This window comes from Leptodactylus fuscus, chromosome 1 (genome assembly GCF_031893055.1).
Source record: "Leptodactylus fuscus isolate aLepFus1 chromosome 1, aLepFus1.hap2, whole genome shotgun sequence".
NCBI lineage: Eukaryota > Metazoa > Chordata > Amphibia > Anura > Leptodactylidae > Leptodactylus > Leptodactylus fuscus.
Window position 1 is genome coordinate 55,894,065 of NC_134265.1, and position 27,855 is coordinate 55,921,919.

Below are 27,855 nucleotides of genomic sequence, written 5' to 3' on the forward strand. Positions count from 1 at the left end.
TTTATACACTGTCCTCACTAAACTCTCCACCAAATCTCACTGACAGGGAGCGTGAAAGGACAAGACATTGATAAGAGGGCGCTAAGAGCATCAGTGAGAAGACATAGCCTTCCCTCCTCAGGGATCAGTAAGTAGATTTCCTGCTTACAATCTAAGGACATGAAGATGAGTGACTAGATAGATGTCTGATTCTTCACATGCAGTTATATAATAAAGTTTATGTATGTCACATATAGAGATTATTTATAGCCATGTGTAATTACTTTTCAATGGTTGGTACCTGTGAATGTGTTACTAAAAAATGACGCATTACAAAGTGCTCAAGGCAAGATATATAATTCTAAGGAGTTTAATAATGTATCAGTTTGATTCTATATAAGTGTCTATGCACTCTCCAGATCTGAAGAATCTACTTACTGTATACGGATATGTGTCAGCAAGTTATATGTTCTGTTATTATATGTAGAAATGTCATAGCTAATGCAAGCAAGTCACAGTGTCTAGACAAGTCACAATCTATCTATCTATATCTATCATTTATCTCTATCTATCTCTATAATTTATCTCTATCTATCTATCTATCTATCTATCTATCTATCTATCTATCTCTCATATATATCTAGATCATCTATATATTTCTATCTTTTTAAGTCTTAATTTAAATTATTACTTAAATAACTTCATATTACAATGTTTCATCTATGACAGTGTATATGTATATTTGTTATATATCTATTCATCTACATTTTACATTATGCATTATGATCTATCTACGGTATCTATCTATCAATCATTTATCTATCTATCTATCTATCTATCTATCTATCTATCTATCTATCTATCTATCTATATCTATCTATAATTTATGTCTATCTATCTATCAGCTATCTATCTATCTATCTATCTATCTATCATCTATTGATACCACACAAAGATTCCTATAAACAATATAAAAGTATTTTTCAACCAATGTCCCAGGAGCCACAAGAACCAGAGGTCTTCGATGTAATGGCCATTACCATACAGGTGACATGTATAGTAACCTATGGCAGGCATTAGTGCTATTATAAACTGCAGTTTTTTCAGGAAAGAAAGCACCGTATAAACCCAGCTTTACTCCCCCCACTTGTGTCTGTTCACCTTTCTGCAATTCCAAACATGACTGTATATTAGAAGAATAAGGATGGGTTCACATAGAGTTTTTGTAGGATGGGTTCAGGTTCTCAGATGCAAGTATGGATTATAAAAGGAGAAACAGTATAGAGAACAGGCGCTACTTCTTTTTTCCAGTCTACTTTTGGTTTTGGCTTCAAGAACTGCATCTAAAAACCTGAACGTGTGAACCCACCCTTATTTATAAACTACAGCTATTAGTGACACTTTTTACTATGTCAGCAAACCAGAGGTTTTTTTTTTAATGGTGTTGTGCACACTGGTGAAATGTATAGTAACAAGTGCAATTAAAAAAGCACTGTGTGAACCCAGCCGTAGAGACATACAGTATCACTTGGGTATATTATTCACTTATATTACTTTATTTTTATATAATATATTATCTGTCATTTACCTTTCATTCTACCTGTGTCATATCTAGCAAATATTGTAATTGTCTGCTTCATAATTTTTCTATTGCTTTGACATAAACAGGAAGGTATTTCCTTTTTATTCCTGTACACAAAGCTTAGATCTATCTTCTTACAGTGGTTTCTGTTTATCTCTCTATCTAATCATCTTTGTATCTGTCTGTCTATTAACTGTGATCTGTTATATTTATCTATATACAGTAAGTCATATCTATCTACTCTGTAGGTTTTAAGCTTGTACCCTATCTCTCTCTCTCCTATCTATCTATCTATCTATCTATCTATCTATCCATCCATCCATCCATCCATCCATCCTTCTATCTATCTATTATCTATCTATCTATCTATCTATCTATCTATCTATCTATCCATCCTTCTATCTATCTATTATCTATCTATCTATCTATCCATCCATCCTTCTATCTATCTATCTATCTATCTATCTATTATCTATCTATCTATCTATCTATCTATCTATCTATCTATCTATCCATCCATCCTTCTATCTATCTATTATCTATCTATCTATCTATCTATCTATCTATCCATCCATCCTTCTATCAATCTATTATCTATCTATCTATCTATCTATCTATCTATCTATCTATCTATCTATCTATCCATCCTTCTATCTATCTATCTATCCATCCTTCTATCTATCTATCTATCTATCTATCTATCTCTCTATCTCTCTATCTATCTATCCATCCTTCTATCTCTATTTATCTATCTATCTATCTATCTATCTATCTATCTATCTATCTATCTATTTATTTTATAATTCTGCTAATTTCATAAGGAATTAAGAAATCTGTATTTGTTGTTATTGCTCTACACAATGTTTATTTCTTCTTTACATTTAAAGTATCTCTCTGTCTGTCTATCCAGGTGAATCTTGCCAACCATCTGTGAATTCTTAGACAATCCATAAAAAATCTTTCCAGCATCCATGATTTATTTATGAGAAGGAGATGCAATTTATTAGGATTTTAATAACTATCTTACAGTTCACAGTAAATCTATCTATAGTAAAAAAAAAAAAAAAAAAAAAAAAAATAGGCGCCACTCCAAGCAGGCTGGAAAAAAATTCACATTGAGCCATAACATTGTACATGGAATAAAGTAGCATGCATTTATTTTTTGCTACATGTGGAGTCCTTCTTTTCACTATTGTTGGAGGATATATAGCCATATTATGGGGATTTTGCTATCTTTTTTTTGTTTTGATTTTCATTGTGTTGATTTGGACTCTATCTATCTATTATCTATTATCTATTAGTCTATCTATCTATCTATTATCTATCTATCTATTGTCTATCTATCTATCTATCTATCTATCTATCTATCTATTAATCTATCAATCTATTAATCTATCAATCTATTATCTATCTATTAATCTATCTATCTGTTATCTATCTATCTATCTATCTATTATCTATCTATCTATCTATCTATTAATCTATCAATCTATTATCTATCTATTAATCTATCAATCAATCTATTATCTATCTATCTATCAATCTATTAATTAATCTATCTATCTATCTATCTATCTATCTGCCTATCTAACTATAAACATTGCAGAAAAACTCACACAGTATTCTATAAGGTTAGTTGTATGCCTACAGCGCCAGGTTTATATGCAACTTTTTACAATTCAGCTGCACGATAGATGATACTAAATAAAAAAACATTTCCATCAGTTGTGTCTCAACTACAATGGACTATAAATTAGCTCCGTGGAGGATGGATGACATAAATAAATTAGATTTCTGTGTGATAATGACCTTCACATGCTCTTGGAGTCGTAGAATGTATACATGTATAGGTACTATATTATAATCTATTCTGGACTACATATAACTGAGGATTAAATTGGCATAATGTGGTCATAAATATGCTGCAAGATTGTTACTGTGAAGCTACATTACCTATAGATATTGATAATTGATTGTAATATAGTATGTAATATGTATTAATAAATCAGGAGCACAATTTATATTCCATACTGTGTGTATGTATATTTATATGATATTTATATAGAAATGTATTCAGCTTCAGTTTGATTCAGTACAGATGGGTCTGGTATGGACTGTCTAATGCACTTGCATTCAGGATTCTGATACCAGAAGAGGGAGCACGTAACATACTGTATAACACGTTATTATAGTACAGACAACATTCCTATACTACAGGTCATTACTTATGTAATAAAAACTGCTGTGCACTGGATATTGGCACACACTTCTCCATAAGTGAACAAATCTGAAGGTAACTGCACGATCCCTCATGGTACCGATGGATGCCACCTACCTACCCTTGGCTCTTTGCAGAATATACTGTATGCTTTTCTTAATTTACTTATTTTATAATCAGCGTCGCAAAAAAGTGCTTTAGGAAAAACCGCAGCGGCAAGACATCACAGTTTTTCCCGTAGTGATTTTCACAGTGGACTTTCTGCTTCAATTTATATGCTTCCAAAACTGCACAAACCTGGGAACCCAGGGAGACCGATCATCTCATGTGTTGGGACTCTTACTGAACAGATCTCTGGATGGGTGGAGGGTATCCTCAAACCTTTAGTGAAAGATACAGCCAGCTACCTACAGGATACTACAAACCTATTAAATAAACTATCCACTAAAGGTCCCCTTCCAGATGGAACCATCCTGGCCACCATGGATGTAGAATCCTTGTACTCCAACATCCCACACCAGGATGGTGTAAACGCCTGCCAGTTTTTCATGGAAAGACAAGGTATGAATGCTGAAGCTGTGGTGAAACTCACAAAATTCATCCTCACCCACAATTACTTCTCTTTTGGTGACTGCATCTACCTACAGCAGACTGGCACCACAATGGGGAGCAGAATGGCGCCACAGTACGCTAATCTCTTCATGGCCAAGCTTGAGAGTGACTTCCTCTCCACCTGCACCACCAGGCCTCTGGCCTACTACCGATTCATTGACGATATCCTAATCATTTGGACTGGGTCTGAACAACAGCTGAAAACCTTCCATGAACAATTCAACCAGTTCCATCCCACCATCAACCTGACGCTCAATCACTTCTTCTCAGAAATAAACTTCCTAGACACAGTCATCAAGATACAGGACAACAAAATTGAGACATCACTGTATCGGAAGCCGATTGACCGCCCTACCTACCTAAGATGGGATAGCTTTCATCCGAAACACATAAAGAAATCCATTGTCTACAGCCAAGCCATCAGATACCATCGCATTTGTTCAGACCCGGTGGACAGAGAAAAGCACATTGGGGGCCTCAAAAACACATTCTTGAGGCAGGGTTACCATCCAAGAACAATTGATAACCAAATCACCAGAGCCACCAGAATACCAAGATCGGAGTTATTAAAATACAATACTAAACAGGAAAACAATCGGGTGCCCCTGGTTGTCACATATAACCCACACCTGGAGACGCTGAGAGGAATCACACGCAAATTACATCCACTACTGCAAAAAGACAACCATCTAAAATCCATATTTCCAGAACCCCCTCTCCTGTGTTACAGACAGCCACCAAACCTCAGGAATATGATTATTAGCAGTTCACTGTCACCTCCAACTAACAAAGGAACATTTCCATGTGGACAGAAGAGGTGCAAAACCTGCCCCCACATACTGACTACGGAAAAAATAAAGATCCTGAACTCTGATCGACACTACAAGATCCCAGGTAACTTCACCTGCAGCACACCTAATGTAGTGTATTTGATATTGTGTACTAAGTGTCCTGAGGGCCTGTATGTAGGTGAGACAGGACAGTCACTTAGGATGAGGATGAACTCACACAGACATACGATTAGAGAGCAAAGAATGGACCTCCCAGTGCCAGAACACTTCTGTAATCAAAATCATAATATCATCAAGGATATGAAGATCCTGGTACTAAGAGGGAATTTCAGAGACAGAAAAGATCGCCTCATATGGGAATTTAAACTTATGAAGACCTTTCGCACTCTCCAACAAGGTTTAAACAGGGCCCAGGGTTTTATGGCCTTTTATAACCACTAGACACCACGTCACTGATCAAAGAAGCTATAAACCCAGAGAACTTTCCTGCGAACTGATATATATGTGTTTTTTTTTTTTTAAACTGTTTATGTTCTGTTTTCCATCTATTTTGCATCTAACACTCCATTTCTCTGTATATATATGCCTACCTTCAGACATTGTGTTATACCATCCTGATGAAGGAACCTCTATAGTCCCGAAAGCTCGATATGTCATCAAAAAACTTTTTGAGTTAGCCATTAAAAAAGGTATCAACTACTGAGGACTTCTCTCAGAAAATTTCTTTCATCTATAATAGTGAAATCTCTAGGTATATATGACATGCTGCGAACTGCAATGGTTTTGGAAATCACAGCGTGCCTGCAGCATATATTTTCCCATAGTGTAGGGATGAGAATCAATGGAATCCCATCCATTACACAGTGACTATAAAACACCACATTTTTTTCAACGGTGTTTCTGCTACGTTGGGTCTCGGAAGCTTTCTTTTGTTGCATACTTTGCTGCCTACAAAAAGATCGGGATATATCTAGTAAGGCCTTATAGTTGTATCTTCTGCTCAAGCTTTTCATTTGGTATAATTAACATGCTACAAATTTTAACTAGAAGACCTATCTGTACTATAAAAGCACTATTTTTGTTATTGCTGTGTGTAAAGGAGACCATAATAATCATATACTGTTCAAGATGTGACCTTGAAGATGATCATGGCAATGTGGGGCTCCATTACAACATTTTGCCATAGGGCCACATAGTTACTTGTTATGTCATTGCTCTTTGGAATTTACAGACACCCAACTCCTGCCCTGTCTGTGTTCTCCTGAACCAGCTACTATGATAATAAATGGTCCTATGCTCCCTCACGGCAACCTTAAACCACTATGATTCTTGTATGCCATTGTAATGGATGTCAACACAAATAGGGTTCATTATTGATTGTCAGTAATCATACATACACTTAGGCCCAGAAATATTTGGACAGTGACAAGTTTTGGCATTTTAGCTTTTTGCCATAACATATTCAAGATACAGTTATATAATAAATATGGACGTAAAGTGCAGATTCTCAACTTTATTTTGAAGATATTCACATCCTAATTGGAGGAAGGGTTTAGGAATTACAGCTCTGTAATGTGTACCTGCCTCTTTTTCTAGGGACCAAAAATAATTTAATGGGCTGCGTTTGCTATTCCCTTGTTAATCCACCATCAATTGCGCAGGTAAAAGGCTTGGACTTGATTCCAGGTGTAGCATTTGCATTTGGAAGCTGTTGCTGTGAACCCACAACTTGCGGTCAAAGAAGTTCTCAATAGAAGTAAAACAGACCATCCTTAGGCTGAAAAAAATAAATCCATCAGAGAGATAGCAGAAATATTAGGAGCCGCCAAATCAACAGTTTGGTACATTCTGGTAAAAAAATGGTCCACTCATGGGTTCGCAAACTCAATAAGGCCTGGACATCCACGTAAGGCACAATGGTGGATGATCACCGAATCCTTTCCATGGTGAAGACAAACTCCTTCACAACATTAGCCCAAGTGAAGAACACTCTCCAGGAAGTAAGGGCCCCTTCACACGGCATATACGCTCACTGCTTTGGAGCGTGTAAACATTCCGTAGCAGCGGCGTCTAAAAGCAGATCGCATTGATTTCTATGGGAGCCGGCATACGCACGCTCGCCATAGAAATGAATGGGCTGCTTTTTCCATTCATTTCTATGGGGAGCGCGCGTCTGCCGGCTCCCATAGAAAACAATGGGAAGTGCTTTAGACGCCGCTGCTACGGAACGTTTACACGCTCCAAAGCAGTGAGCGTATACGCCGTGTGAAGGGGCCCTAACTCTATCTGTATCTAAGTCTACCACAAAGCAAAGACTTTATGATAGCAAATACAGAGGATTCACCACAAGGTACCAACCATTATCAGCCTAAAAATAGAAAGGCCAGATTAGATTTAGCCAAAAAACATCCAAAGAAGCCAGCCCATATCCTGGAACAGCATTCTTTTGACAGATGAAACTAAGATCAACCTGTACCATAATGATGGGAAGAAGAAAGTATGGAGAAGGCTTGGAACAACTCATGATACAAAGCACAACACGTTCTCTGTAAAACATGGTGGGGTCAGTGTGATGGCCTGGACATGCGTGGCTTCCAATGGCACTGGGTCACTAATGTTTATTGATGATGTGATAGAAGCAGCCGGATGAATTGTGTTCAGATTCATCCAAATGCAGAACGGTTGACTGGGTGGTGCTTCACAGTACAGGTGGACAATGACCCAAAACATAGTGCGAAAGCAACCCATGAGTTTTTAAAGACAAGGAAGGACATATTCTACAATAGCCGAGTTAATCACCAGATCTCAACCCAATCGAGCATGTCTTTCACTTGCTTAAAAGAGAATTTAAGGCAAAATTACCTACAAACAAACAACAACTTAAGACCACTGCAGTAAAGGCCTGGCAAGATGCAAAATGAAACCCAATCTCTGTACGTGGCAATACCAAGGCATTATATACCCTCACCTCCTTACTACAGAGCCATAGGAACTCTGTGTGCTGCCACAAAGAATCTATGTGCACTGTTGCACATAGACTTGTTATGAGTCAATGCTGTAGCATGCTGTGAAAACACAACGAGCGTGTTCTTAGCGTTGATGATCCGCCTGCTCCGGCGTTTCGACAGCCGTCAAGCTGGCCTGCCGCTGAACTCATTCCTCAAGCTGTGCCCGTGATTGTTCTGGTATCTCTGCAGCTCGCTGGGACACCATATAATGAGTCTGTTGTTGGCGTTGATGATCCCCCTCAGCTCCACTTGTGGAGAACTCTCTGACTTCTGGCTCCTTCATAGCTCTGTTTGTTTGCGACAAATTAGATTTTCTTTTTGCAGGCATGTTAAAAATTGGCAAACTGCCAATTTGGATTAAAGGTATTTGCCCATGTCAGTGTGTCAGGAGCCTGGAGCAGATCAGATAATAAGCAAATATGTGAACACAAACCAGGGTTAGCGTGTGTTTACACAGAGCAATAACAGCTCTAGCTTTCTCAGAAGCTGAGATAAGAGCAGTGTAATATAGTATGTGAACATAAATTCATAACAGTCGTGAACCATGTCATTTACCAGGATAAAAAGTAATCAAGGTTATAATCTATCGATGGGCCAAATGTCATTCAAATCCGTTCAGTCATTTTTTTGTGATTGAGGAACAAACATCCAAACACAAAGACATCCAAACACACAAACTTTCACATTTATAAGTGGCCCCAACTCCCCCCCGCGCGACCCCGGCAAAATTGCAACACTCCAGATTCATCACAGAGGACACCTCCAATGCCTCATTACCTTACAGTGGTGTCCGACAGTTCCACCAAAGTGTCTGTTGAATAATTTTTTTTTTCATTATTTAAAATCTTGGCTTCTCCTTTTTATATAAAGACATACAGTATGTGGTATATGTTGTAAATGCAAAATAAGTAGTGTAACATAGACCCCTACTGGCAAACAGTGGAACTACACCCCATCTAATTCTACCATCTATTTCCTACTAAACATTAGAGTACATATTTCTATGTAAGATTGGAGTCATGCTCTATGCTAGAGTCTCCAGCACAGATAAAAATAATAAAATCATTAAAATGCACTTCTCATTATAACACAATCTTGTAGAGATTTAAAAACCCTATTATGGGTTTAAGGAAATCTGTCACCAGAACCATTGTATCAAACCAGACAGATAGGTTTGGGTCACCTAAATTGCTGTTTCCGTTGTCAAGATATTGCTGTTTTTGGGAAAATGCAGATGACCTCTGTTGCCAATGCACTAAAAGGTAAACGGCAACGACTTCATTGCGCCAAAGATCTCATTTACATATTGACAAAAACTGTTATATCTCTGCAACAGAACTGATTCACACGGTTCCATTCAGGTGACCCTAACCTATGTACTGGGCTGGGTTGATATATGTTGAGTTCTGGTCACAGACTCCCTATAAGCGTTACCGCTATGGCTGGCATAGGAGGACACTCTCCACTTGAAGCCGGTCTGTGTTGTCAGAGCACAATGCATCTTATAGACTAAGTAAATGAAGACAATTGAGAAGAAATTAAGTATTCTAGCTGGCAGAAAGCCTTCGTTTAAGAGCTGGCATTAGTGAATCGAAATCCAGGAAATCTGAGATGTGTGTCAGGAAATGAAAGTAACATTAGGTCCCTCTAGATGGAAAATTGTCAATGAGGACAAGAAATGACGTCTATCAGAAGACCCTTCCTATAGTTATGAGGCTAAACTTACTGCGATCAATTGTAATCTAATTTATGACGGGATTAAATGTACAGAAGCTTCCCTTCAGAAAGTAAGCGGGTTATTGTATACTCCTCAATGATTGTATTGAAGACTAACTACAGTCTCCATGTATCCTTCTAGTATCTGTATTAAGAGACCGCTCCTTTCAGGCGTGGCCCATATTTGTATCATTCTGTAATGATATACTATATTTAAAGAGGACCATTCACCACCTCTAGTTCTTAGTATCATTTAATAGTCTCTGCTCTGGTCGTAGACTTTTTGTAGCAGAGCCCCAAGCTACCAGGTACCATTTATAATACCTGAGTCTTCTTAAGTGATAGAGGGACCTTAAGTACCAGAGTTCTAATACAACTAGTGTCTCAGCAAGATCTATAACTACACACCTACATCCACAGCTGAGACTGAGCGATTCTGATAACAATGTGCCTCTTCTAACATTTTTGCCAGATGTCCGTCCATCCGTCCATCATGACTACCACCAGGATTGTGCTGGTGGCTTTTAACTGGTAATGTAATCCAATAGGAAATAAGATGTCCGGACTCAACACAACTATTAAGCAATACATATGCAACAATCGCTTATAAATACAATACACATACATGTTAAATCACTTAAGCATTTCACATGTGTAAGACAACCAACAAAACCTGCTGTCTTCTAGAAGGTCTCCAAGAAGAGAATGAATACAAATAGGATATAAGAGAATTGCGCACCAAAATTCATGGTGCTTGGCATTTACAATGTTGGCCAAAAGTATTGGCACCCCTGCAATTCTGTCACATAATACTAATTTTCTTCCAGAAAATGATTGCAGTCACAAATTCTTTGGTATTATTATCTTCATTTAATTTGTCTTCAATGGAAAACCACAAAAAGAATTGTCAAAATGTCAAATTGGATATAATTCCACAGCAAACATAAAAAGGGGTTGGACAAAAGTATGGGCACTTTTTGAAAAATCATGTGATGCTTCTCTAATTTGTGTAATTAACAGCACCTGTTACTTACCTGAGGCACCTAACAGGTGGTGGCAATAACTAAATCACACTTGCAGCGAGTTGAAATAGATTAAAGTTGACTCAACCTCTATCCTGTGTTCTTGTGTGTACCACATTGAGCATGGAGAAAAGAAAGAAGACCAAAGAACTGTCTGAGGACTTGAGAAGCAGAATTGTGAGGATCATGAGCAATCTCAAGGCTACAAGTCCATTTCCAAAGACCTGAATGTTCCTGTGTCTACCGTGCTCAGTGTCAACAAGAAGTTTAAAGCCCATGGCACAGTGGCTAACCTCCCTAGATGTGGACGGAAAAGAAAAATTGACGAGAGATTTCAACGCAAGATTGTGCGGGTGGTGGATAAAGAACCTCGACTAACATCCAAACAAGTTCAAGCTGCCCTGCAGTCCGAGGGTACAACAGTGTCAACCCGTACTATCCGTCGGTGTCTGAATGAAAAGGGACTGTATGGTAGGATACCCAGGAAGACCCCACTTCTTACCCAGAGACATAAAAAAGCCTGTCTGGAGTTTGCCAAAACTTATCTGAGAAAGCCAAAAACGTTTTGGAAGAATGTTCTCTGGTCAGATGAGACAAAAGTAGAGCTTTTTGGGAAAAGGCATCAACATAGAGTTTACAGGGAAAAAAAGAGGCCTCCCCAGGAAGACGCCCTCTCACCCAGACACCAAAAATCCGATGTTCAGGGGTGCCTTTGAAATCTGGAAGATGTTGGGTCCGACTCTGGCCCCAGAACCGTCCCCCCTTTTACCAGTAGCACTGTTGCCTTCTTATTTGGGGGATCAACATCGCCAATACGCATCAGTATGGAATTCACTCCGCGCACTTAGCTTGAGAGATCTGTGGGATGAAGACCTGAAACAGATCACGACAGACCCGACATCCATACCTCAGCTCCCACGGTGCTCTTTCCTTCATAAAGAACACGTCAGATTTGTTCTCAACAAATTGAATGATTCCCCAAACTTAAGAGTTCAACTGACTCCCTTTGAGAAGCTGCTAACATCTCAGACAAAGATGTTACGGAAAGTCTCCTCTCTCCTACACAGGTTTATATCCCCTCCTTCCAGCTATAAACCGGCCTATATGACCACCTGGGAGAAAGACCTGAATATAATGTTGTCTCAAGAAGAAGTTGATCGTGCTTTACGCAACTCTCAAGGCTTCTCCACCTGTGTTCGACTAAAAGAAAATTCCTTTAAGATCCTGTCGAGGTGGTACAGATCCCCAGAGGGACTGGTCAGACGTGGACTTAGTGACAATCCATTATGTTGGAGGTGCCTAAAACATGTAGGTTCCTACCTACACATTTGGTGGGACTGTCCGATAATAGCAGAATTCTGGGAGGCTATCGCTGAGAAAATTGAACGGATTACCGGCACACCCATCGATTTAACGCCGGAAGCGTTGTTTCTTTACCAACCGAATGCGACATACAATCCGACAATAGACTTGCTAGTCACACATCTTCTGGCAGCGGCCAAACTCCTGGTGCCGCGGTACTGGTTACAAACCCTTGCTCCTCCGCTTGCATTGTGGGAGAACACAATTCACGAGATTGCCAGATTGGAAGAGCTGTTAAGTTGGTCCGCACGAACACATGACAAATATGTTAAGATCTGGGACCCTTGGCATGCACATTGGAGAAGGACGCACCCCATGTGAATGAGCCATGATCATATTGGCAGCGGCTAGGGTCCACATCTTTACTTCTGTAGCGCTTATAGCCCCTATCTGTCTCTTGGGTACCTGGAACCTTCTCTTTCTCTCCCCCTCCCTCCCCCCGGCTTTCAATTCCCGTACTCCTCCTTGGTAAGCTTCCCTCCCCTTCCTAGAGAGGATGGTATTTCTTTTTCAGACCGTACACTTTTAAAGATTGAGTATTCATGAAACCTGCGTTTATTTTATTTGTCTTTATTCGCTTAATCTACAACCAGGCATACAATTGCTGTTTAGACATATGTTTTGCAGTTTATGTTCTTGTAACTGCATTGTTCTTGTCTTGTATTTATTGTTCCCCTTCCGCACCTCACCCCTCCCCTCCCTTTCTCTTTTTGTTCCCTTGCCCCTGTCCCTTCCCTGTCCCCCCTCCCCCTTGTATATTGTGTAAAACTTGAAAAAATCCCAATAAAAGTTTTTGAATTAAAAAAAAAAAAAAAAGAGGCCTTCAAAGAGAAGAACACGGTCCCTACAGTCAAACATGGCGGAGGTTCCCTGATGTTTCTGGGTTGCTTTGCTGCCTCTGGCACTGGACTGCTTGACCATGTGCATGGCATTATGTATAATCGGGTTTTATTGAAATTTTTACAATTGAACAGAATAAGATACAAGAGAAAAACAAGGGTTGACAAATCAGGCACGCAGGCCCCAAACAGTATAAATGGGGAGGGGGGGAGGGCCCCCAACCCCGCAACTTGAAAAACCAAATGGGCCGCGTGATCACAAAAATAAGGGAAACAAAATAACAAAAACAGGCCAAATCCAGGCCACATGTAGGAGAGCAAAAAAGAGAAAAGAGGTGGAGAGGGGAAAGCAGCGACAACCGCTATACGGAAACAGAAATGACATACACAATGACGAGACAGCCACAAAAGGGAGGGAAAAAGCAGACATGGAGGGAAGGAAGGGTGGGCAAGAAGAGGGAGGGGGAGAGAAAGGAAAGAGCAGCCAGAGACTAGTCAAGGAAGAAAGACGAGAAAGCAGAAGATTCCTGAAAGATCATCCAGGGCCACCAGAGCCGGTCGAACCGGGAGGAGTCGGGAGAGTCCTCCGCAACCAGAGCCTCCATTCTCCACATGAGGAGAAGCTCCTGAAGGAATTCAAGCATCGAGGGTGGTGTAGAGCTCCGCCAATGTCGCGGGATGACGGCCCTGGTGGCCATGAGGAAATGACCCAATAAGTTCTTTTTAATCCGGGAGAGCTTACCAGGTATAATTGATAGTAAGGCCAGCTGGGGAGTAGGAGTGACAGGGTGATCATATACCTCAGCGTAAAGTGAGAAGACTGCGTCCCAAAAGGGCCGTAAAACGTCACAGTCCCACCAAATGTGGAGCATGGTGCCCTTTTCGACTCCACAGCGCCAACACCGGTCCGAAACAGCAGGAAAAATCCTGTGGAGAAGGTCGGGACACCTATACCAACGGGTCAAGATTTTAAAGTTCCGTTCCTGCGCACTACAAGGCATAGCCAATTTATGAGATAACGTGAAAGATTTACTCCAATCAGCAGGTGGCAGACTCGAAGGGAGATCAGAGTTCCAAGACTCCACAAAAGAAGGGAGCCCTGGGGTGGCGTCGTTAAGGAGAAGATCATAAAGGGTGGAAAGCGCGCGCGGGAGGGGAACCGAACCCGCCGCATAAGATTCAAGCGTAGTCAAGGGCGAGGAGAGCAAGGGAGGAAGAGAAAACTTCCGCAGGAAGGACGACAACTGGCCGTATTCCAACCAGGAAAGGCGGACATCAGGATGGGAAAGACATAACTGAGCGAAAGGGGGGAGAGAGGATTCACTGGCAACCTGACGAAGGCGGACATCATCCTCTCTATGCCAACAGAGGAAGTTAGCCACAGAATGGCCCGGAGGAAACATAGGGTTGCCGAACAAGGGAGACAGAGGTCCCGGAACCCTAGCCAACCTTCCAGTTGAGCACACTTGATCCCAGACTTTGAGAAAGTGGAGTGAGAGAATGGAGTGGCCCGCAGATTTGGGCCGAAAATGAGATGGGATCCATGGCAGGGAAGAGAGCGAGGAGGAAATCAAATCCGCCTCTATAGAGACCCACTGTTTGTCACGTAGGCGGAATTGCCAGTCGAACAAGCGGAGTAGCACCGAGGCTCGATAGTACAAACGAACGTCAGGCAGGCCCGCTCCCCCTCTCTGTTTGCGCCGAGTAAGGGTGCGGAAATTAAGCCTACTTCGCGACGCCCCCCAAACAAACTTCCCGAACAACGAACGGAATGTGCATGGCATTATGAAGTCTGAAGACTACCAACAAATTTTGCCGCATAATGTAGGGCCCAGTGTGAGAAAGCTGGATCTCCCTCAGAGGTCATGGGTCTTCCAGCAGGACAATGACCCAAAACACACTTCAAAAAGAACTAGAAAATGGTTTGAGAGAAAGCACTGGAGACTTCTAAAGTGGCAGCAATGAGTCCAGACCTGAATCCCATAGAACACCTGTGGGGGAGAGATCTCTTGATGGCAGTTTGGAGAAGGTCCCCTTCATATCTCAGGGGGGACCTGGAGCAGTTTGCCAAAGAAGAATGGTCTAAAATTCCAGCAGAGCCTTGTAAGAAACTCATTCATGGCTACCAGAAGTGGTTGTTCGCAGTTATTTTGTCTAAAGGTTGTGCTACCAAGTATTAGGCTGAGGGTGCTAATACCATTTTTGGAGTTTTGTGTAAAATGATCAATGATTTGACTTTTTTTTCATTCTCTTTTGTGTTTTTTCATTGCAAGCAAAATAAATGAAGATATTAATACCAAAGAGTTTGTGCTTGCAATAATTTTCTGGAAGAACACGAGTATTATCTGACAGAATTGCAGGGGTGCCAATACTTTTGGCCAACACTGTATAACATATTTATGAACACCATGTGCCAGAAGGAACTGAAAAATACGACAGTCTTGACACTTTTGAAAAATGTCCACCATAATGGCTATGATTTAAAAGTATCTAAATTTACAACACATTTATGAAACAGAAAAGAACCAATATGGCGCAGATTTTCTTACACATAGTAGACCAAGCTTAAAATGGTGTGAACTTTGTTGAAGATTCTATTGAGACAGAATTTGGTTACATTGGTGCAACGGAGACAGATGCTTTGATTTTTTGGCACAGTGGAGACATAGTTTTTATTACTTTGAACAACAGTGACAAGGGGACATCCTCTACGTCTGGAGGAGAGAAAGCTTCACCAGAAACATAGAAGGGGATTCTTCACAGTAAGAACAGTGAGGCTATGGAAGTCTCTGCCCCAGGAAGTGGTGATGGCGGATTCATTAAAGGGGCTCTATCAGCAAAATTATTCTGTATGAGCCCCAAATATGCGTGAATAGCCTTCAAAAAGGCTATTCAGGCACCGATAATCTTATTTTAAACTGCCCCACCGTTGTAAAATAAAACTATAAAAACATATATGTAAATCATATTTTAGCATGCACGCTGGGCGGAGATTCATGATCCGGCTTCATCATCATCTTCTTCCGGCGGTTCAAATCCGTTTGGATCAAATCCGGCGCGTGCGCACTGCCATTGACAAAAATTGCATCGGAGCATGCGCAGTAGCACCAGAGGGAGCGCTACTGTGCAAGCTCCGGATTTCAACCAATTGGATTTGAACCGCTGGAAGAAGACGATGATGAAGCCGGGGAAGAGGGTTGCGCTGAAAGAAGAAGAAAGAAGAGGAAGGCGTGCCAGAAGATGACGTCAGATCGTTAATCACTGCCCAGCGTGATTTACATATATGTTTTTATAGTTTTATTTTAAAACGATGGGAGGGGTTAAAATAAGATTAGCGGTGCCTTTTTAAAGGCTATTCACGCATATGTGGGGCTCATACAGCATCATTTTGCTGATAGAGCCCCTTTAAACAAGTTCAAAGAGGGCCTGGATGCCTTTCTCGAAGAGAACAATATTACAGGTTATGGACTCTAGATTATAAGGACACGCTGATACAGGGTTTTATACTGACTGCCAGATTGGAGTCGGGAAGGAATTTTTTTCCCTGAAATGGGGCAATTGGCAAGAGCCTCATGGTTTTTTTTTTGCCTGGATCAACACTGTAGGGATTGTAGGGTTATAGGTTGGACTTGATGGATTGATCTCTTCATCCAACCTCATCTACAATGTAACTATATGGAACTATGACAGATATTTGTTTTAGCCAAATATTTGGTGCATAAGAAAGTGAGTTGGAATTTGGTATATTGAAAAGGGAAACTGATTTATGAGAGGTTGTACAACAGATTTATGAATATGTCTAATATGACCAACGGATTTATCATTGAACGGATTTATCATTTTAGTGTGCACCCTAACAAGGTTATTTGCCACTTAAGTTTCCGAGCCTAAAACAAACTGTTATTCACTGTGTACGAATCTGTATTGGAGTATCCGTTAGATATCTTCATCACAGATTCCATAAAAGATGACGGACATCATGACAAAATCCACGGACCCTTTAACTGGTGCTAGCTTCTCTGTATATAAACCAGTCTGTCGGGTAGTTTATCAGCCTTATGGCAATCTATGATCTCCACGGGGACTGTAAGGAATGGCTGTGTGTACCCATGTTTCTAGCTAATCTTGTCCGAATATTAATATGTAGTTATATCTTCTGACAACAGAAATGCAAATGTTCATTACATTCTTATTTCTCTTTTTCTTTTAGTTGAACTATGCCGAATGCCACACACATAGAAAAAGACTACCCTTCTTGTCTTAATGCTGACGTTCGGAAACCTCCGTTTTTTCCACACATCCGACAGGTAATGCCATCCATCTTGAAGTATAGCAGGCTACCTCCATTCAGTGATGGATATCCCAATCACTTTCCGCACTTCCAGTATGACCATCTAGATGACAACCTGCACCATATGGAAGAGGAACTTGCAAGTGGATCACGCAGAAGAAAGACTTTGCCTTCTAAGATGTCACATGATGTGGAAGACCAAAAAGTCCACATGGAGACTGAAGAAGAGCCAAGTCATTTTCTGCCTTCTCATCTGCCCTTGTTTTATCATCTACCGCCTTTACCAAGCTACAGCTCCAAAATGGTTGATTTGCCTAATATTGGTTTTCAGTATTACAGAACTATGGACCCTTTTTGGCTTAGTCCATTAAAACAAGAACCTGTAAGAGCAAATACAATGTGGCCTGCTAGATCACTTTGTCTACACCCCTCTTACCCATTATTCCATAAAAACTACCCTGGCATGATGTTCCCCTTCCATGTGCCACCCACACAAACTATGCATGTACCTAAAGTCTTTGATACAGGACGTCCGGCAGATGAAGCCATGGGTAAAACTGAACTCCAGGAGCATGACAATAACAAGCAGAAAGTGGAGAGGGTTGATGTCAATATTCAGATTGATGATAGCTTCTACGTGGAGGTGGGTGATCAGAAACGTTGGAAATGTCCAATGTGTGATAAGTCCTATACCTCCAAATATAATTTGGTGACACATATTTTAGGGCACAATGGCATCAAACCCCATGCATGTTCACGTTGTGGCAAACTGTTTAAACAGCTGAGTCACTTGCATACACATATGCTAACCCACCAGGGCACCCGGCCCCACAAGTGCCAAGTCTGCAATAAAGCCTTTACACAGACCAGTCATTTAAAGCGCCACATGATGCAGCACAGTGATGTGAAACCATACAACTGTAGGATATGTGGCAGGGGGTTTGCCTATCCAAGTGAACTAAAAGTCCATGAGTCAAAGCATGAGAGTGGACGAGAAAATATCTGTGTGGAGTGCGGACTTGACTTCCCAACATTGGCACAGCTTAAAAGACACTTGACAGCCCACAGAGGCCCTGTTCAGTACAACTGCAGTGAATGTGATAAAACATTCCAGTATCCAAGCCAATTGCAGAATCACATGATGAAACACAAGGACATCCGGCCATATATCTGCTCCGAATGTGGCATGGAGTTTGTGCAGCCGCATCATCTTAAGCAGCATTCACTGACACATAAGGTCAGTTATAAACATTACTACATTATCATTTTCTTATTTAAAGAAGACCTTTCACCACCTTCACCAAGTCCAGTTCTTAGCATCTGTTAATATTGCATCAAATTACAGATTCAACATAGTTCGAATTTTCTCTCTGCCCCCACTGTTTCTGAGCAATAAGTGCAGGTAGTTCTGATACCTGAAATGCAACTTAGGCTCTGTACTGTCAGGTGGGCGGTGTCAGACAGGACTAGGCAAGGGGTGTGGTATAGAACTCCAAATCAGAGGCAGGCAACATTAGAGCTGAGATTCACATACCTTGCCTGCTCCTGCCTGACATTAGAGAGCCCCAAAAGAAGGCAAGGGGAGCTCTTACACTGGCTGCCTTTGATTGGAGAGCAGAATCACACCCCATGTCTACCCCTGCCTGATGCCCTTCACCTGACAGTACAGAGCCTAAGTAGCATATCAGGCACCAAAACTAACTGCACTGATAACTCTAGAATGGTGGGGGGCTAGAGAAAAAAAATTCAAGCTGTGCCAATATCAGTGGAGCAGCAATTATTAAATGATGCAAAGATCTGGACTTGGCAGAGGTGGCAAAAGGTCCTATTTGTGATCATTTTCTTATTATTGATCTTAATGGAAAACAAATGTGAACACTGGAAAAGAGCCTGCATGGTTCTTACAAATGTGAACACTGGCACAGAGCCTGCACGGTTCCTTTAGTGTAGACCATACAGCCATTGTGCACTACTTAGACTAACGCAAAGCTTCTAGGAAATAACAGCTCCATATATATGCAATTTGCTTTCTGTCACATCTGTATGAATTGAAAATAAAAAACATTCAAATAAAATTAGCGGCACCTTTTGGCTACACCAGATTAAAGGAGCTTTCAAGGATTGTAAAATTTTTGGACTTTAAAATGAATGTTGACCATTACCATAGGTCATCGATATCAGATCGGGGGGATCTAACTCCCAGCACCCCCACCAATCTGCTGATTGACATTGAATGAGAGAGAGTACCATCACAGCCACTACACAATGTGTGAAGTACTACAGTCTCTTTAGTTGGTTGTCAACAGTGTGACCCCTACCAATCTGATATGAATGACAACCACAGGACAGAAATAATATTAATACTAATCAGTTAATTATGGTACTCACCTAAATGCAATAAGAAGAATTAAATTATTGATGCAATCTATAGGTAGACATCTATAGAAGGTGTCTACCTAAATGAAATAAAATAATGAAATTATTGATAAGATAAGATATTCCTTTAATAGTCCCACAGTGGGGAAATTTCAGCATGTTACAGCAGCATAGTAATACAGATACAGGATAATACACAGTAATATATTATGGAAGTAGACACACATATGCTGAGAAGAGAAGATATACTAGGAGCCCATAGCAGCTAAGGAAGAGAAGAGAAAGAAGGAAGACTTCATAATCATAATCATTAGTTCTCTGTGTGGAGTGATCTTCGCTTGGTCTGATGTAGATTATACAGCCCGATCGCGGTTGGAAGGAACCACAATAGCTCTTTCTCACACTTGGGGTGAAGCAGATGGTCACTTCCAGTGCTGCTAAGTGCCATCAAGGTCTCATACATGGGGTGGGATTTGTTCTCAAGCATGGAGCTCACCACTGGCAGTGATGCAGTCCCTAGGTAGACACATGATGTTTCAGTCTTTTCTCCTTAGTCATTGGATTGCCTGACATTGTCAGTCATAACAGAGATGAGAGCAAGGGAGATTCCATTATTGCAACAGGCAGGTCTCAATAGTAATATTGCTATGTCAGGCCTGGGAACATTGAGGAGGCTTAAGGGGATAGAGAGCTTGTGATCAGTCATGTCTTTGAGTGCAAGCAGTGTCGCTGGGTCTCAACTTTGTAAAACATCAGAGATTGCACACCTAAAGTGCCCGCATAGCTACTGTGGTGGCGCCATGTTTATAGGGAGTGGTGACATCCACTGTACATGAGCAGCAGATGATGACAAGTGTAAGGAAATCTATCAAGTCTATTAAAAGACAGGAGGTCAAATCGCCTTTATAGGCATCTATGATGCAAGGACAGGCGTTATTGCAACCTCTGTTGAGGAAGATCCCTTGAAGCCTGAACTGTTATGTGTCAATTTACAGAGTACATAAATGAATTCATGATTTATTTATTTTATTTATTTATTTTGCTTTTACATTTTGCATTTATCCTGAGTGCCGGAAGTTAATTTCTTATTACTATTAATGGAGTGAATTCCTTTCCAGGGACCAGAGCCAGGAAAGTATGGATGTGAATTACAAAACTAAGTATTCCTACTGATCAATCACACCTTGTATGTAATGTGATGTATATATGGTATATAGAGCTCAATGAACACTTTTATTTTTCATGTATATAGGGCGTGAAAGAACACAAGTGTGGGATTTGTGGTCGAGAATTTACTCTTTTGGCAAATATGAAGCGGCACATCCTGATTCACACAAACATCCGAGCCTACCAGTGTCATCTCTGCTTCAAAAGCTTCGTCCAGAAACAGACTCTTAAGGCGCACATGATAGTCCACTCTGATATTAAGCCATTCAAGTGCAAGGTAAGGAAACAAATGTTAGCTTAAAGGATGTACTATAGGGATCTACTATGGGGCTCATAATGCTTTTAACTATTATTGATGGCCTATACTTAGATTAGATCTATAGGGATTAAATGGGACATGGGACCCCCAGCAGAACAGCACAGCCCCAAACAGGGGTGTAACTACTGGGGAAGCATCGGTAGCGGCTGCCACAGGGCCCGGGACATTAGGGGGTCTAGCGGCAGCCGCTACCGCTGCAGATTTTTTTAAATTTTTGTATAATAGGCTGTTACCTGTTTGAAAATGGGCTCTAGTTTTTAATAGTAGCCCTGGATTGAGGTGAAGGTATCTTTCCTAGACAAATTTGTATAATTTTTAGAAATTTATGGGAATTTTCTTCATTCCCTAATGTGCGGTATTGTGTCCTGTATTACTGCACAGTAATGTAATAATCCAAGCTTTTCATGGATAACCTACCAGATCCCTTATGTCACATACAGAAGAAACATTTTATAGTTGTGCCCTATTAGTTAGTGGATATGAAATATAAAGATTGAGAGTCCTCAGTAGTTGATACCTTTTTTAATGGCTAACAAAAAATGACAACAGAGTGCAAGCTTTCGAGACTACTCAGGACTCTTCATCAGGTATGGTATAACACAATCTGAAGGCAAGCCCATTTATACAATGACTTATCTGTTTATTTGCTTGTACTGCTTTCCACCAATTGTGCATCAAACACTCTACTCCTGTATAAATGTGCTTGCCTTCAGATATTGTGTCATACCATACCTGATGAAGAGTCCCGAGTAGTCTCGAAAGCTTGCAATCTGTCATCATTTTTGTTAGCCATTAAAAAAAGTATCGACTACTGAGGACTCTCAATCTTTACATGTCACATACATAGTAAGTAATTCATGAAATATTACAAACTGATACATGTCCTTGTTCACAACACATTACAACAGCATGTATCCTAACACTGGCGCTCCCCGGTGTGCCTTGTGAATATGAATGATTAGAAGGAAACAGGAGTGGGATATGAGTAGGCTCCAGCAATGGTGCTGCACTTGTCTGGTGAGATGTTAACACTTGACTTGTCTGACTCTGCATGTGCCCCTTTCATCTTTAATAATGGAGAGAGAACAAATGAAATGTGTTTTGGCTTTCACATACCCCCTGCCAACATGGCAAAGAGCTCAAAGGAATCTTGGTAGCACAATTTTTACTTTTGGCCGATATTCAGCAGGATTAAGGCAATGACCAGATAGCAGCGTTCTGGCATTGAGCTCCTCCTCAGGAGAAGGAAGGATATAAGTGACTGAACTGCCTTCATAACAATGGTTCACATGTCCCATGGGAATGGCTTGCAAATAGATTTCATCTTGCTTTCTCTTGTACTTCTCGAGGTTTCCTGTTTTCTCACGGTCTTTTTGGACAGTTTACAGTCATTCTTATTCTGGTTTTCTCTCTCTGCCTCTCTAAGGAAAGAAACACCCTTCTTATAAAGGAAGACAGCTCAGTGGCAGCCTTTGTAGCTCTCTGCAGGCTGCAGGTTTCCATTCCTTAGTTCTTAAAGTGAATGTTAAAAACAAAAGGAAAAACAGCGTGTGCTGTGCTTATTAGGTGTGTACGGGATCTTAATCACATTCCTTGAAGGTTTCTGTTTGTTTTATTTGTACATAATAAATTCTACACAGGACTTACTGAGAATTCTTATTTTCTTTGAACAAAATTGAACTACAATTTCCATTCCTCCTCCATTGGTTTCCATGATATATGATAACTAAGGCCCAGTTCACATCTACGTTCGGGTTTCCGTTCAGGGAGTCCACTTGGGGACCCCCCGAATAGAAACCTATACGCATTAAAAAGTGGTTACCTAAGGAAACCAGCAGATCCCATAGACTATAATGGAGTCTGAGTGGTTTCCTATTGGCTTCCGCACGAAACATGCAGAGAGAAAAATGCTCCTTTTCTCTCCGCATGTTTTGTGCAGAAACCACTTGGACCCCATTATAGTCTCTGGCGTTTGCGGGTTTCCCAGGTAACCGCTTTTTAATGCGTATTGGTTTTCGTTCAGGGGGTCCCCAAGCAGTCTCCCTGAACAGAAATCCGAGCACAGATATAAATAGGGCCTTAGACTTTCCCACTTAAGGACATTATAGTTACTGTAATGGTTATTAGAATGACAATAGAAAGTTTTGGAGTGATTAATGAAATGGAAAAAATACAGAATGAATGGTTTAAATTTGTAATTATTGGGATTATTTTTATTTTACCTATTCCTAATAATATAGCAACCTATAATTTCCAGGCTGCATGTCAATGTCCAGACAGCCTGACAATTACCAGTGATTCTCAATCATTATCGGTGCCTGCTAATACTCATGTACCAGTACACTTCCTGGGGACTATAATAATCTCTACCACTTACAGAAAAACTCTCAAACAATTTTTCATTTCTTACTATCATTTTTGACTTTAGTAAATGTTATAATACACTCAGTGGCCAAAAGTCATGGGAAGGTACCAGATGCGCCGTTAATAGCGGGTCGCCTTTCCGCGAGCACTGCAGCAAGAAGACAAGGCATGGACTCCACAAGGTGTTGGAAAAGTTCTGGAGGGATATTGATCCACGCAGTTTGCACTGCAGTCCACAATTGGTCCTGTGTAGTTGGTGCTGGGTTCATGGAGTGGACACTGGTATCCACAGCATCCCATAAATGGTCTATGGGGTTGAGGCTGGGAGAGTGGGCAGGCCAATCGAGGTCACTGGTGTGTTCATTAAGCTAGTCCTGTGCCACCAACGAGTGATGACATGTTGTATTGTCCTGTTGGTACACAGCATCTCCTTCAGGGAACTCCAACACCAGAAAAGGGTGCAGATGGTCTGCCATAAGTTGCACGTATCGAGCACTGGTCATTGAGTCCTGCACCCGAACAATGGGGCCCAATTGATACCATGTGAACATGGCCCAGACCATGATGGAGCCACCTCCCACCTGGACACGTCCCTGTTGGCATGTAGGATGCATGGCTTCATGGGGCATAAGCCACACTCTCACTCGCCCATCGGCTCTGTACAACTGAAAGTGTGATTCATCAGATCATGCCACATGCCACCACTGTTCCATAGTCCAATGACAATGGTTGCGGGCCCATGTCAGTGTTCGAGTTCTGTGTTGTGGCATCAGCAAAGGGACACGGGTTGGGCGTTGACTGTTGAAGCCTATGCGGAGCAGTTATCAGAGTACAGTCTGGGTGGAAATGGGGTCCTGGCACCCAATGTTCAAATCAGCGGCAATTTGACACAGAGTAGAACGTCGAGAGCCCTGTATGACTCATGTGACGTCCGTTCGGCGAACACTTGTGGTCGACTGGCGCGCCAGTTTACCCGGGTGCCAACATTGTGTCTGCAATATTGCAGGTCCATCCGAGACACTGTTGACCTCGGAAACCCAAATTCCCGGGTAATCTCCAAAATGCTTTGCCCCATGTGTCTTGTACTGATTAAAGTCACGTTCAAAGTCACTTAACCCGCGTTGTACTGCCATGTTCATGAGACACCTGTCTGCATCAGACTTGCTCAGATATCCTGGCAACACTAGCGCCATGGGCCGCATCGCGTCACACTGTTTGAGCGTCATAGCCGACACAACCGGCACTGGGATATGCCTTCCTGTGACTTTTGGCCACTGAGTGTGTACTTTATTAATTATTTGGCTCCTTTCCATGAAATTTAATTTCTGTTCCTTTTGAATTCTTTCCCTTGTTTCTCTAATACTACCTAAAATCTGTACCCTGCATCCCACTAGAGTATGAAAGGGTGAACTCTTGTATAATGCAGGAAAGCTGAAGCTTGGGGAGACACTTCAAACAGTTTAGCTCAGGCATCATAGAACTTAGATCATTGCTTTTGGTGTCATATCAAATATTAGATTCTTTGTGAAGATCTCAGAACCACCTGTATAATTTCCCAAGATATCATTGATTGAAAACATAGTCAGGATTGGGAGTAGCTACAGTCGCATGTAAATATTACAATCCCAACTTTGTTTTCAACTGATAGCGCTGGATATAATACATGTATAATATTGCCATTCTCTGCCATGTGAAAGATGACCCATCTCATCTTTGATATAAAATCAGATGTACTTTTATGTTTTACAATGCCCAAAGTATAACTGTTTAAAGTGACCCCCAGTCTGAGCCCGCGCCACCATACTCACATTGAGAAGAAATGAGAGGATGTCAGCTAACCATTATAGGAGGGACAGGTGTGGATTTCAGCACAGGATTCATGGAAAGGGGCCAACAATTGTTCATAAAGTGTATTACAATATTTATTAATGTCACAAATGCTTCTAAAAAATCAAAAGTTGGTCAAAAGTTTAGGTGCCCTTTAATCCTTTAATTCCTATTCATTCTTCTTTCTTCTTCTGTTCCTTAGCTGCTATGGACTCCTAGTATATCTTCTCTTCTCAGCACACGTGTGTCTACGTCTGTAATATATTACTGTGTATTATCCTGTATCTATATTACTATGCTGCTGTAACATGCTGAAATTTCCCCACTGTGGGACTATTAAAGGATTATCTTATTGCAGCTGACATATTGTGAAGCAAACACACTGTAAAAACGGAGAAGGAAAGTTTTTTGTCTCCAGTGTGGCAGCCCTCAAGAGAACAACCATACGTGGAAAACAAAATATTCTCTTCCTGAACTTATCAATATCCTGAGACTATGCACAGTATTGTAGCCCTGATTCTTCTGTAACCTCTCCCTATGTTTCTTCTATCAGCTGTGTGGGAAGGAGTTCAATCGTATGCACAACTTAATGGGTCACATGCACCTGCACTCCGACAGCAAACCCTTCAAGTGTCTCTACTGCCCCAGTAAGTTCACACTAAAGGGAAACCTGACTCGGCATATGAAGGTTAAACATGGCGTCACCGAACGAGGCTTCCATTCTCGAGGTAAAAATCATACTGCTAGTATTTTACCACTGCATGTGCAAATAAAATATACCCAGAGGTTCCTTAATACGTAGATGGCGTAAAAAAATGAATGAATAAGTTATAATATTGAAACCTTGCCGCTTTCCCTGACATATTTGTGAGACACATATAGTGCTCTAGGAGAATTAGAAATTGTGTCCTGATGCCATTATTTTTCATTTGTTTGCAAGAGAAAAAAATGCATTAGCAAATCAGACCATGCATTCTTATAATGTGTAGTGCATTAAATTTAAAGGGGTGTTCCAGTTCCTTTTTTACCCCCAGCAAGGATTAAAAGAAGATACACTATACTCACCTGTCCTTTCAGCTGGAGATCCAGTTGGAGAGTTTCTGTTCGTGTTCCCAGTGTTCCTCACCGTTGTCCTTCACACAAGCATGTCAGCCAATCAGTACTAATAAAGCATCACTGCCTAGTCACTGATTGGTTGATGTGCTTCTCTGCGGGCCAGAGGTCAAGAACATTGGGAACCCGAACAGAAACTGTCCACTGGATCCCCAGCCGATAAGAGAGGTAAGTACACAGGAGCATAGTTATTATGCCTTTTTATGGCAGTTTTCTGATGTACAAGGCATAAAAAATAGCAATTTTGTTTTTTAGCCAACTGTGTAATTGCACAAAAAGTAATTGCAACCTTTTATAACTTTTGCGCCCCCTCATGACTTCCACAAGGACATGGTGTGGGAGGGAAGAGTTATGCATGTGTCTCATCAGATATGAAGTGCACCGTCTGTCAGCAATGCAGTTGTTAAGACTGGCATTGATAACGCCAGTCTTCATAAATCCCCCATATGCCCAATAGTGTTTATTATTTTAAGTCTAGGGGGTAAAAAAAAATACTGGAACACCCCTTTAATATAACATTTGTAATAGCTTGATTTTCTTTTGCTAGGTCTTACTGACCATCAGAGAATCATCAGCAATGGATAACTTCTTGTTAAGCTACCAATAAACACTTAGACATAGCAATAGAGAAAGCCAACACTACTAATGTAAAGTTAATACAATCATAATCTAGAGCATTAACTACTGTTGGGTAATACAAGCAGGGTATGAAGGGTTAATAAGAGGGTGCAGTTGTGGGACTTTGTATCTTTGTGACTTACGCTGAATAAATGGCTTATATATGAAAACATATCTCACAGTTTCCCTCTTTCTACAGGTTTTGCTCGTCTAAGAACAGATCGTTCTCATTCGATTGTCCTTCACAGTGTTGAGCAGAAAGAACCCTATGACTTATCTAGAAAAATAGATAAAGATGTATCTTGTGATTCAGATGAAGAAAGTGTAAACAGCAAATCTTTCCAGGACAAGGATGACAGATACAATAGTCAAGGGATATATCAAAAAGACATCTATAAGGAGCCAGGACATCCTTCTGAGGAACATCTCAGTATCTTCAAAGATATGGCAAACAAGGACAACCAGGAGATTCTCCGCAAAGAAAAAGCTGCAAAGAAAATAAGTCATGAGCAGAAAGAGGAAGGAACGGATGTGGACCTGAGCCAGAAAGAAGGAAGTTTAGAACTATCTGTTCCTTATTACTTTTATATGAAGAACAGAAACACAGATGAGAAGCTTGTGGACTAAAGCCGTACATGGACCACAGAGAAG

The 27,855-nt window shown here is 40.8% G+C and overlaps 1 protein-coding gene across 1 annotated transcript; it reads left to right on the forward strand.

Moving 5' to 3' along the window:
• On the forward strand, positions 1–27,855 carry ZNF366 (zinc finger protein 366). The gene is made up of 5 exons (XM_075270616.1): positions 1–127; positions 17,340–18,657; positions 21,049–21,240; positions 26,027–26,201; positions 27,404–27,855. Exons 2-5 carry the CDS (start codon positions 17,347–17,349, stop codon positions 27,829–27,831), a joined length of 2,106 nt encoding a protein of 701 aa, XP_075126717.1. The 5' UTR covers positions 1–127; positions 17,340–17,346; the 3' UTR covers positions 27,832–27,855.

What these genes read in the sequence shown, in the direction of transcription:
- ZNF366 (XM_075270616.1), top strand. Translation starts at nt 17,347, where the DNA reads ATGCCGAATGCCACACACATAGAAAAAGACTACCCTTCTTGTCTTAAT. An exon ending in AGCATTCACTGACACATAAG is followed by an intron (nt 18,658 to 21,048) that starts GTCAGTTATAAA and finishes TCATGTATATAG; the next exon opens with GGCGTGAAAGAACACAAGTG. An exon ending in TTAAGCCATTCAAGTGCAAG is followed by an intron (nt 21,241 to 26,026) that starts GTAAGGAAACAA and finishes TTCTTCTATCAG; the next exon opens with CTGTGTGGGAAGGAGTTCAA.